The 13,356-nt window shown below is 41.5% G+C and overlaps 1 protein-coding gene across 2 annotated transcripts in view; it reads right to left on the minus strand.

The window, feature by feature from the left end:
• SENP7 (SUMO specific peptidase 7) overlaps positions 1-13,356 on the minus strand; it is a 790,555-nt gene that overhangs the window by 672,681 nt on the left and 104,518 nt on the right. For both annotated transcript variants that reach the window (XM_069204850.1, XM_069204851.1), the window contains exon 5: positions 6,773-6,888. In XM_069204850.1, the coding sequence (XP_069060951.1) occupies positions 6,773-6,888 (116 nt within the window). The remainder of the gene's footprint in view (positions 1-6,772; positions 6,889-13,356) is intronic.

Below are 13,356 nucleotides of genomic sequence, written 5' to 3' on the forward strand. Positions count from 1 at the left end.
CCAGACCCAACACTAGGTGGCAGGAGCAGGCAGATATAGCCACACATGCCTCAAACATGTAATTTACAGACCAAAAAGCCATTGGTAAGCAATGAGCGGAATACATTCCCAGCCAAGCTTTCTGAAAGTCCCCAAGATGTCCTTAGCTGGTAGGCTTCAACCTGGAAAGGACTTGTTCACACCTACTGATCACTACATGGTATTCTGCAACCACTGTGCTTGTCCAGCTTAACTCCTGGCGAAGCAATAGCTTCTAACCACTGAAAGGGTAGGGCTTTGGGTGACCCTCCCAGTCCAACAAGACCGCAATCTCCATACCTGTGATCCGTGTTTGCCTATGACAACAATAATCGGGTATAACTCACCCCTGTACCATGCACAGTATTGTCATAAATAATATAATTTGAGATGGTATGTTATGAATGCTATGACTTAACATGCTAAGTGATGTAATAAGAAAGGGTATAAGCAGTATATGGTGAAGGCACAAGTTATAGTAGATTTATATAAATAGTTATAGAAGATTTAGTCTGCCTAGCAAGTTAACAACACAGTATGAAGTTGAACATGTTATAGAAAGCTGTGGTCGGGTAGAAATTACAAATATAAGATAGAACTATAACTCTACTTTTGTGTAGTTTAAGTTGGTTTTGTACAGAAATAATAAATTACGTTTTTCTAACTATAGCTTATCTTACCTTTGTTTTTTTCATTGAATTCCTATGTTTTTTTGTTTGGAAAAATGTGTTTGTAATCATATAATGTCGTTTATTATGGTATGAATTATTTCATGTATAAAACCTTTTTACATTTAAATATTACTGTTGTATTTTCTTGAGTTTCTCTCGGAGTGGTATAAAATGGAGTCTCATGGTGTAGAATGGGGTAGTGTGGCATAGAGTGGAATTGCATGCCATACAATGGGAAGGAGAAGAGCCCCTTGGACTGGCGTAGAGTGGCAAAGAAGAGATTGGCATAGGGTAGAGTAGTGCTTCCGGTTTCATCCCCGGGAGTCTGAGCCTGGATGAGCGATGCAAACCCAAACCACGGCAGAGCGGAGTGGAATAGAGTAGAGTGGCATAGTGTGGAGTGGCATAGTACAGTGAGGTACGGCGAAGTGGTTTAGAGTGAGGGGGTAGAGTGAAGTGGGAAAGAGTAGAGTGAAATGGGGTAGAGTAGAGTGTTATAAGGTACAGTAGTGTGGAGTAGAGTGGCAAAGAGTGTAGTGGCATAAAGTGGAGTAGAGTACAGAGGCGTATAGTTTAATGAAAGTGAGTGGCTATGAGTGGTATAGAGTGCAGTGGCGTACCATAGAGTGGCTTAGAGTGAAGTAGAGTAGATTGGTGCAGACTAGTGAAAACTGTACGATGCAGTGGTTTAGAGTGCAGTGGCACACAGTGGTGTGGAGTGGCATACAGTGAATTAGAGTGGGGTACAGTGGTGTAGAGTGGAGTAGAGTGGCTTGGAGAGGGGTGGAGTAGAGTGGCATACAGTAGAATGGGTAGAATGCGGTTGGGTAGAATGAGGTGGAGTAGAGTGAAGTGGGTAGAATGGCTTGGAGTGGTGTACAGTGCAGTGGAGAGGCACTGTGTAGAGTGGGGTAAAGTAGCATACAGTGGCACTGTGTGGAATGGCATGGTGTATAGTGGAGTGGTGTAGAGTAGTGTGGTGTAGAGTACAGAAGCCTAGAGTAGAGTGGTATTGACTGCAGTGGTGTATAGTGCGTAGTGACGTATACCAGAGTGGTGTAGAGTGTTATATAATACACCCCTTAACTTGCATCCCTTATTATTTTGTAAAACATTTCTAAGTTACTCAGTACGTTCAAAAGAGTAACACAATACTTTAAAAAGTTTTTTTTAAATATAAAGCAATATAAATAATTTTACCTACCTGTACACACCATTCTAAACTGCCTCATGTCTTAGTATAGCTTAAAAACACGCTAATAAGCTATATTTCATGTAGAAACCTACAACACAGCCAAAGTGTAGTCTAAACAGTATGGCATTTTTACGAGTCCCTATTTGGTAATCGCAAACACAAAAGTACTAAAGTGTGTTTAACACTTTTTGCAATTACCAGTGGGTCGCAATTAGACCTACCTCATAAATATTAATGAGGTAGTTCTCGGTTTGTGACCCATTGGAAATGGTAAAAATCAGAGGGATGGTGGCCTGCTGGGGACAGCAGACACCATGTATGTGATTGCTTTACAATAAAGCAATCTTTATTTTTTAAATTCAGGATGTTTTCCTTAAAGGATATCATAAAAATGAAAAGTTTTCTTTTCATTCTTTGAGCGTATGCAGTGGTCTGTGGGGAAAGGTCTCTTGGGGACCCCTTCCCAATTGGGAATGGTTTACCACCAACTTGAAGTTGGTGGTAATATGCAAATTTTTTCTGACTACATTTCAGTCGCAAAACATTCATACAGACCACTGCGATTGTGTATTAAGAAAAGAAGTCCTAAACACACCTGTTCCTAATACCAAATTACAAACCCGATTTGTGATTTGGTAATAGGTTTGTACCCTTTCTACATCTGGCCTCCGGTCAGGAGGTTTGTGTTTCTTTTGAAGGCAAGCTAAAGCTACCTTGATGGATGCGGGGGACAGGAACAGATCCATAGCCGGGACTATGAGAGCTGGACTGGTCCCATAGCAATGGTCTTGAGACATCCCATAGGTGCAATGTTGCAAATATGACATACGAGGAGGCTGTGGTAACTGGAGGAGGAATACTTAATTTATTTGCACCTTTTCTTAGAACCTCTGGAAAATTGCTGATGTCATGTAGAGGAGATTTAGAAGAGAGTCTGTCAGCATAGTACAATAGTGAACAGTAGACATGGTTGTGTGGTATGATCTTGACAGCCTTGATCGGGATGGAAAATTCCATCTTTGTGAATATGATAGTTAAGGCAATCTTCAGCAGTAGATAGCACAGTGAAACCTCAACCTTCACTGAGACCTATGACGAGGTACAGTATGTCAGGATCAGGATCTTTAGTGCCTTGGTGAAGGTTCAACTTGTGCAGGTGACTGCGGTGGTCGAGAAGGCATGGCAAGTGGGATTACTGCTGAAAAATACCACTCAAGTTATCAGTTGTGGCGGCAGATTAGGAGGTGCCTCAGGAGGTTGTGGTGGTTTCACATGTTGTTGAGAAGGTGAACCCGGTATGATGACTGGTGATGCCTATCTAGAAGTAGAGTAGAGTAGGCTCTAAAGTACTCAGAATCTGATTCTGAGGATAGTCAGTGCCTTTTCAATCATCTTCTCCATAGCACAAGGGTGTCTTGACATTGAAGTATGCCTCAACGTCGACTGATATCTCAATGTTGAAGATCTCCTTTTCGTTAAGGAAGTGTGGGTCCTCAACATCAAACCAGCCCTCGACGGCAAGCAAGTAGGTGCTGCAGCTCTTCTCGACATCAAGGTCTTTGACATCGAGGGGGGGATGCTGTGTCTCACCATGTCTTTTTATATTCCCCCGGAGGGAGCCCACAGAGGGTGAGGCAGGAGCAGCCTCTCCTTGCTGCTCAGATGCCCCTCAAGTTGGGAAAGCTTGTCTTTTAAATTGTTCTTCTTGGCCATGCCGGCATATCTTCTCACGCTCTCTCAAGGTGCACCAGGAGAGGATGCTACACAGATCTGTGAAACAAAGGATAGAGATTATGTGCAGGTCTATGTTTGCCATTTTTATGCCACATTCTGGGCATTTTGCAAACATTTATGACGTTTTGTGGAAAACTAAAAATGTTTCCAGTCAAGAAAGTCTCAGAAAATCCCACTTTCAAAAAGCTTTGAATCAAATATTATGAGAGAAAAGCCTTAAGAGGCAGAGTTCTGTGCTTTAGGATCCTGTCAGAAGAAGTTGGAGCCTGCACAGTAACATTGCCCTATCCGTCCCTGTCAATTACTTTCACAGAGAATAAGTAGGGTTTGTGAAGTAGGTTTTAAAACTTCACTTTTGTTTATATTTAGAGATTTTCAACGCCTGTATGGTTTTTCTTTCATGGTTTAAAATAACTTAGTCTAATTGGCATATAGCCTGTCTTAAAGCTGCAAATATTTATAAAGTCATCACAGTAACCTCCAGGCCTTTCAGTAAGGCGAAGACACTACACAAAATGTGACCCTGAACGAAATGATCCAGGGTCCCTGCAAATGGGTGGGGACCATTCAGTGCTTATGATGAACGATAGAGATCCTCTGAGAGAGAAAGAGTAATATTAGGATTTCCCAGCTCAAAGGCGCACTCCACCACACCTCCGATATATTGCAGACTTACAAACTAAATAGGACCTTCATAGATTTCAAATCTACGGATACCTTCAATCCAGACATGCTACTGCTCCTCATATTAGATGCAGGTGAAATCGCAAACTTCAACCCACTTGAATCTTGAATCCAAACTGACCATGGGCTCCCTTGATAAAAAAAGAAAACCTCTCAGATTTATTGATGCATGATTATCAACTCGCCTCAAAACTTTACCAAAACTAGGGGACTGATTTAGAGTTCAGCGGACAGGTTTCTCTGTCACAAGCGTGGTGGATGTCCTGTCCACAACTTTCATGTGCATAATAGCCTGTGGCATTCTATTAGAACAGACGGGGTGTCCTTCACGTTGTGCCAAACGAACCCGTCCCCAAAACACATCGAGAAGGTCCTTCATGAGGCATGGGAGGAAGATACTGGATAGGTGACTCATGAAGATTGGCGTAACAAACATGACCCAAAGAGCTTATGTTTCCGAATCATACAATTTAAGTAACTTTAAAGTGATTACTGTTCCAGAAGAGGACTCTGGCAGATGGGCCATGATTACTCCTCGACATGTGTGAGGAGTATAAAATGCGCAATAGTATCTTCTTTTACACAGTGTGGAATGTTCATTCATTCAAGGATATTTGGAGTCAATGATGAACATTTTGGCTGCCCTTTTAGAAGTAAATAATAATAATAATAATAATAATAATAATAATAATAATAATAATAATACAGGAAGGCTAAGCAACAAAAGTTTGCAGAGAAAGATCTTGCCATCCTGACCACCCATCCATTTTAGGTTTCCATCAAGGAGGTGTCTTTGGCATTGTATCCCTTTGATGATGGCAATTCTCATTTGTAGGGCCATCATGTCTGAGGAAGGATGTATTCTTCTGATGATGCTACTTTCTTTAAAAGTTCAAAATCAGCTGCTCTTTGGAAGGGAAGGAAGAGACAATGAAAGTTGGCGTGGACACTGGTGGCTTGACACTCCTGGAGTGGACAAGTCAGCATTCTGGTGCTTTTCTGATGCAATTCTGTCCTCTGAGGCAACAAACAGTGGTAGCTCTGGAGTAGGAGAAAATGCTGTCCTGACCTTTTTGAAGAATATAAAGCTCAATCAGGAAAGTTTTCAACTCCGGGTAGTGCTTTAAATGTTCAAAATTATGCTTTCAATATCTTGAAAGTAGACTGCATTGACTGCGAGTAGGAGCAAAGCTGATCCAGAGTTTGGCCTGAAGGCTACTGAAGAGGGTCAGACCTTGTTAAGGGTAGGTAAGGATTCATGCTTTCATAAAAAGATGCTTGAGTCAGACCAAGACTGCAATTTCCCCATCTTAGTCCTGGAGCAAAGACTTTCTGTTCCTCAATCTTTTGTGTTGCACTGCCAAGGTTTACGTTTCTTAAAGCGCAGAAGAGTGGCAGGAAGATAAACAAATATGCTCATCCTTCTAAGACCATGAAACCCCAAACATCTGTCAAACCAAGCAGGCACAGCAAAATAGTAAGCAAAGAAGATGAGGGGTACACCTAAACCAAATAAGGAGAAAAGAAAAAAAAAAAGCTATAATCTTTCCAAAAAAGTTTGAAAAATCCACACATTTTTATAAGAAGGATAATGTAATGCAACAAAGCTCGCAGAAATTATTCTTCCCTATAAATCTAGCTTCTGAAAAAGTAAAGGTGCTCCAGAGCTCAGTGCTGTGAGAGAAAAAGAAATGTCCGACTGACTTGCAGCTTATGTTTCAACAGCAAGGCTTCAAATTCTTTAAAGTCACAATTTTTGGTTGAGATCTAAATTTACTGTAGGAACATAATTTGCAGCAAAATGCAGTCATGTAGTGGTATTTTAAGGCAAATGTATTTTGCCAGGAGTGACTTATTTACAATAGCTACATATAAAATAAAAAAATAAAAAAATGGAACCGTTGCCTCTTAAGTAAGCTTTTTACTGTGTAAATGACTTAAGTTTGAAAACAAATAAGCAAAGTTGTCTTTTGAGACACACGAGAAGTGCAGATGTTTTGTTTGTTTAGAAAGAGAATCATGTAATTGAAAATAATAGTTTTAGAAAAATAAGTCAATTTGAGTGGAGTTGAACCATGCCAAAAAAAAAAAAAAAAAAAAAAAAAAAAAAACGACATTAGCTATCTGGTGCTTAGCAGGAAAAAAAAAAGAACACCAGAGCTGTTGGAGAACAAACCATTGTATGTTGTAAAGTTTTCAAGTCTTCATTTTCGAGCACTAAAGTTGAAACTGAGACCAGAGACGCGATGCACACACAGGCCGTGCTTGTTAGGACATCGTGCACAATTATCTTTGCTTTACAAAAACGATTAAAGCTAGCGAGTATCGTCAAACGTTAGACACACTGTTAAAAGTAATATATCCAATGAAAGGTTTCCCACATACATTTGCGAAAATTATGTAATGTTACATTAGAATTACTCAGGCGAAAAAATACCCCCTTTCCTGTTAATGTTAAAATCCTTCAAACCTTCAAGTTCTTGGCTACATCCACTTGCAGATGGAAAAACACTGCTTTTAGACTCCTCTCCGGAAGGCAGAGATTGTTGAAATGGAGACCTGGTCAAACTCCTGTGCTGGTCGTGCCTGAAAAACAGCACAATTACACCACTCTTTTCTTAGAAGTAGATTCAATGTAGTTTCAATATTAGGATACAATCAGATAGCATACATTTAATTTCAGGTTTCACAGTGAAGAACATAAAAAAAAAATATCAAAGGTAGTGAAGTTCATTCGAGATTCCATAGAAACAAGTAGCTCAGCATGCTGAATAAAATAACGAAAATAAAAAGGCGAATTAAACACTGTAACACAAGAAGTACTTAATGGTAAACACAAAGCCGACTTAAAATGTGGGAGTGTCCGACGTGCTAAGTGCAGCGATCAGGGTCAGAAGTTTAACCCAAATGAATGCCCAGAAACCATGGGAGTGGGCCACTGCTCCGGCGTAAAACTGGCCCAAATGGGCAGTGGGAGTTTGGTTCAAGATCAACTCTGATAAATAGTAGACAAACAACTGAGCATTTCAAAGATAGTTGGCCGTTCCCACCAGTCCATGGTGCATAAGCCCCCGATAAATGGAATAATTGACTCAGGGTAGGGTCTGGACCTGTGAAATTCATCCAACCTACGCAGCAGCAGCTATGGAAGGATTGGACAAAGGCTTCAGGAACAGAAGCAATAGGCAGAGACTTAAGGTACTCAAGAGGAAAGTGTGCAGTGCTTCTCTTATATTGTTTAGTACATATGTGAGTTTTGTCGCAAGAAGATGGGCACCAGCTAGCAGTGAGATGAAAATGGACAACCAGAACCAGCAAAGCCTTTGAGTGGGGAGTCCCAGCCTAAATTACAGGGATGAAAAAAGGTGGAAAGAAGCATTGCACACGGGTTATGCTCAAGGTGCTCCCCACTCATGCCCCAGGAACAGGAGCAGTGGGCCGCTGAAATATGTTGCCAAATATTTCAAGGCAAGGTTCTTGGTTGGGCAAATTCTAGCTGAATGGTTGACGTTTAGTCAAGTCAAGCAAATGAGTACTTCATCAGGCGCCTTGCCAGGTCAACATTCGAAGGCAAGGTGTTTTTTGGTGACACAGTATAATCCCCCTAACTGCTTGTGTGACATATGATGTGCAATCTTTTTTACAAAAGGAAGCCTGTAATTTTACCATAATATGTAATAAAACTGTGCACAGTTTTTCCACTAACAAATCTGTGGTCTTCATGATGGAATGGTCCTAGTTTGTAGTGGCATTGGTGTATGATGAAGCACAAACATTATGTTAGTTTGCAGACATGTCCGTAACATACACTGCAAAGTTTCAACTTGCCTAACTTATTTTGCTACACATGACTTGTTTGCATAAAGCTGCAGGGAGACATTATCAAGTTCTTCCCCGAAATCCATCACTACGACCAATCTCCTTCTTAAAGTGCTTCATGACAACTGAGGCAACATTTCCTTGACCCGACCGACTCACTGGGCAGAGTGGTTTCATCAACGGTGGCCTTAAGTGAAAGGCATCTCTGGCATCACATGATTTCTAGGGTCTGAAAAAAGTACCCTGTTGAAAGAACTTATCTTCGGTAAAGCCTTATTTTGTAGAGACTATATCTAGCTGCAGATTCCTTACCTGAGAATTTCCCCAAGGCATCAGGATGGATCCAGATGAGTTTTCATGACCAGTACGCCTGTGCACCAGTAGGTGGCGTCCATAAGCTCTGTGTACATCGTTGGCATCATCCACGCTTCAAGGGACGTCCACAGCACCTATATAGACACCACCCTGGGGCACTGAGGTCCGTTACTTTTCACGACATTCGCGCTAGAAACACAAAGCCAGGAAGAACACTGACCACTGGTGTGGAAAACTAGCGCTCGGAAAGGGAACAGCTTTGTCGCTAGAAATCTGTTTGCAGAGCAGGAAGGATGGGTCGGTGGGTCAATAAGGAATCTGCAGCTAGATGTAGTCTCTACCGGATAAGGCATTACCGAAAGTAAGTAATCTAATAGAGACTTCTAGCTTCAGATTTCTTATCTTAGAATATATACCTAAGCAATACCATCCCTGGAGGTAGGTCTGCGGATCACTTTCAAACAAGGAAGTCCTTAGGACAGAACGGGCAAAGTGCCCATCCCTACGGACTTGCCGGCCAATACAGTAGTGCTTTGTGAACATATGCAAAGAGGCCCACGTTGCTGCCTGGCAGATATTCTTGACCCACCCTACTAATGCACAATTTACTTTACCTAGACATGAATACTTGACAGGCCATTAAAGCAAAAAAAAATCCAAACATCACAGTTGCACGCTGTAACAGAGCCTTTGTTTTTACCATTTCTGGTATTTTGAGGAAATAGAATAGCTGGACACTATAGACAGCTAACATTTTTTAAGTAAAAATTTGTGTCCATATTATGGGATGCTGCTGCTCTAATCATACATTCCAGGAAGGCCGCTTGGTAATATTTCTTGAAGTGTGGCAACGCTAAGTCCCCGTCTTCAATCTCCATCTGCAATGTCTCCAATTTAGTATGTTTTTTTCCCTGACTATACAAACTTTTCCTTGAAAAAAACTTTGTGGAACCTTGATAATTACATTTGAAAATGCAAAAGGAAAGAGTGAAAAAATCATCATCTTGATCAATGAAATTAGACCAATAATTGCTAATGGGAAGATTTGCCATTTGCCATTGGCGTAGTATACCTCTTACCTTAATAAGTGTGTGCTGATAATTCAGTACATAAAGCTCCTCGTAATTGTGTGAGACATCAATACCCAGGTATCTGATAGGGTGGTGGCCATGGTGCTATGCCCACATATCCTCTGGCAATACCAATTCTGAGCTATTGAACAGAGTGCCTCTGATTTTGCATTATGTGCCCGATATCCACCCAATTCTGTAAATTCCTTAATCTGATCCAAGGCATCTCTTATATTGAATGCCTCTGCTGCCAAATACAAAATCATATCATCTGCAAACAACTTTAGTTTGGGTGCACCCTTCAAATGGTGCGATCTGGGCATCATGGCGCAGTGCCGCTGCAAAGGGCTCTATAAATAATGTGAATAGCACTGGAGACATTGGGCACCCCTGGCACGTCTCCTGAGAAATTTTAACTTTCTCTGCTACTGGTACATTCACCGTAACAGGTGCTTCTGCGTTCCTATAAAGATCCTGAGGCAGGTCCACCGGTTTATGAGGAAAACTGAATCTGACCAAGACAGTAAGTAATACTTCCTATTGGACTAAGTTGAATGCCTTTTCCACATCCAGCATTATAACAACTCTGGTTTTATTCTTAGTAAAGTAGTCTATTGACTGTATTAAAAAAATTGTATTGGCCCACATCACTCGCCCTGGGAGGTATCCACACTGATCCGTAAGTACAAGTGCCTGAGCTAGTGGAGTAATCCTAGCTACAAATATTCTTGAAATATTTTATAGTCATTGTTAAGGAGACTTGTACAGAGGTAGGAACCCGGTTTGTCTAGTGGCTTATCTTTCTTTAAAATGGATACAATCACTGCTGTACTAAAGGTAGTTGGCACCTCACCCCATTTAGTATTTCATTAAATAATATAACTAAGATAGGAGCAATTTGATCTACGATAAGTTTATACAGCTATGTAGGTAGCCCATTATTTTCACAGGCTTTCCTGTTTGGAGAGGTTTTTATAGCTTCCTTAATCTCAACCAGTTTAGTTGGGTGCTTAGTTAAAGTACTTGATTTTCTATCTAGAATGGCCAATTTAATAGCTCCTAAATATGCAATAATCTGCTCACGTGGAACAGTCATTGGGGAGGAGTATAAATTTGAGTAATGTGATAGAAACACACGTTCTACTTCTGCCTGCTGATGCACCAGGCATCCTCGAGTTTCATCACATATAATATTAATCCATGCATGATTCTGCCATTGCTTGACCGCCCAAACTAATGCCCTCCCCACGTGTTCATTCTCCTCATAGTATTGCTGGAAACATGTGTTTTGGTTCACAATTTCCTGTGCTATGAAATGCTTCTTCAGACTAGGATTCGTCTCTACCAAACGTGCTTCAGAAGATGCAGTATGAGCTAGTTGGTGGTCGAGGCTAGCACACTCTGGCTCCTCCTGTAGGGTTGCAATTATTTCCCTCTTTATCTTGGACATCTGAGCCTTATATGAAATAGTTTTGCCCATAATAAAGGCTTCACATGCCTCCCATACTGTAAATGGCACTGCTGCGTCTAGATTTGTTGCCAGAAAGTCGTCAATCGCCACCCAGAGGGTTGCTATCCAACCAGTGTCAACCAACAGGGATTTACACAACGACCAACGTGGTCTTTGCCTGTCTCTTGATGGGATCTTTAGCTCGATCAATGGGACCGAGTGATCAGAAAATGGATTAGATAAAATCTTAGCCTGGTCTCTAACCCATAATTTTGATATTAAAAAAATAGTCTATAATTGAGGCTGAAATGAATCTCTTTGAGAAACAGGTAAACTCTTGACTGTGAGGATGATCAACCCTCCAGTGAGCTATAAGAGCCAACTTTTTTATAAACGTATTTAGAAGCTTAGAGCATGGCTCGTTTTGGGACTTCTTACGTGATGGGTCAAAGGTTACATCCTGCAAAATATTAGAATCCCCACCTATTACCAAGAGGTCTGTGAGAGAGATTAAGTTCTCGCATTATTCCTGTAAGGCCGCTGTATCATCTTCTATTGAGCCATAGCAGCTAATCAGATTTAATAGCTGGTTTTCCCTTTTGATACTGACGATTATTCATCTACCTAGGGGTCCTTCCTAACTTGGCACATCTTGCCCTTAAACTACTACGTAATCAGTATCGCCACCCCCCAAATTGCAGCATTGGCTAAAGAGTAGAAAGCCTTAGAACATAACCCGGTATCCTCTGCGATTTGGCCTGCACCCTGAGATGAGTTTTCTGCAATAAAATAATCTGTATCAGGGACGTTTCTTCAGACCAGACAGACTCCTGGGATCTCTAATCTCGAAAACAGTTTTGGTTTTCTGGAAAGTCCTCCACACAGATCTTCAGTCAGCTAGGACATATGCTGGTTTTCCAGTGATCAATGGCACCGCCTCTCTCACCGGGCCAAGACGGATGCTAGTCCCCCACATGTTTCCACAGCAAAGCATGTGTGAGAGACAATCACCAGCAAACCTTACAGCACTGGATGTCAAACACATAGGGAAATGTCTTCCAGGTTAAACGTACCAGCTACTGGCTCAAAGGGGCCAGTGTTTATCATCTTTTGATGGATAGAGCAGGAAGCAGTTCTTCAACTTCCTTCCCCTCCCCACACACCAATTAATTTTAATCATAACTTCACATATGCATTTCAATGTGACTGTGTTATAAACTGAGGTATACCAGATACAGGCTTATCTTGGATAGGTTTAAAAAGGGCTACACACAGGGAAAATTGGAATACCGACACTAAGACTGGGTGCTTACACTATGATCAACTGCACCCCACAATAGGCTCTTCAGCCAGGTATGGCTTGGTTCCAGTGGCACAGTGAGTCCGGCATTGACATCTGGGCATACCCTGAGCTCTTAGGGCATCAAATGAATTAACAACAGGGTGATGGATGGACTGCTTGAAGTAATCTCAGCCACTGGCAATCGCTCGGGCCGCATCCCAATCCAGGTCAGAATGAGCTCATAACTAGGGCGAAACCAGTTATGGGTTGCTCATTTTCCAGTTCAGGTAGGAACTGGTTTGATAAGTTCGGGCTGGACTCTTACGACTGGAGTATGGTCATGACTGATTTGCATATAGCTGGGTCCAAACTGAGGTGGCATGGTGTACAAAACAACAATGGATTGGAATGCGGTCCCAAGGGATTGCCATTGGCTGAGATTAATTCAAGCATTCCATCCATCACTGTTTCTTGAACGTATTGTGTTACCCTATGTGCGACGGGAATGCCCAATCATGGTTCCCATGCACACTGTGTTAATGGAACTAAGATGTACTCAGCTGATGAGCTCATAACGAGGCGAAACGGGTCCTGGATTGCTTTTGTTCCAATTCAGGGAGGACCTGGCTTGGCAGTTTGGGCTGGACTGTTACTACTGGTGCAGGCTCAAGACTGATTTGCATATAGGTTGGTCCAAACCGGGTTGGCATGGTGTGCAAAATAACAATGGATTGGGATGCAACCCCAAATGATTACCAGTGGCTGAAATTAATTCAAACATTCCATCCATCACTGTGTACGTATTGTGTCCTCCACAATAAGGAGAGCCTCAATTCAAGAGAAAATCCTTTTTGAAACCCATTTCTCTTTCACCTCATGCAAAAAGGGGTTAATTTCCAAACCGTACAAATATTATTAGAATCCATGCCTCCAGACAGAAGTGTTATCTAAATACGGAAACTGAAGATGGTAAGTGTGAGAAACCTTATGGAATGATATATATAAGAGCATTGTGGATATGTGCTCTAGATCGGTTCTCTTGATTCTCTCATGAATAACTGCGCAGTGAAGGCAACTTAATGGGATGAGGTTTATCCTTTCTCAAATGGATATGGCAA

The sequence above is a fragment of the Pleurodeles waltl genome, chromosome 8, assembly GCF_031143425.1.
Source record: "Pleurodeles waltl isolate 20211129_DDA chromosome 8, aPleWal1.hap1.20221129, whole genome shotgun sequence".
NCBI classification, from domain to species: domain Eukaryota; kingdom Metazoa; phylum Chordata; class Amphibia; order Caudata; family Salamandridae; genus Pleurodeles; species Pleurodeles waltl.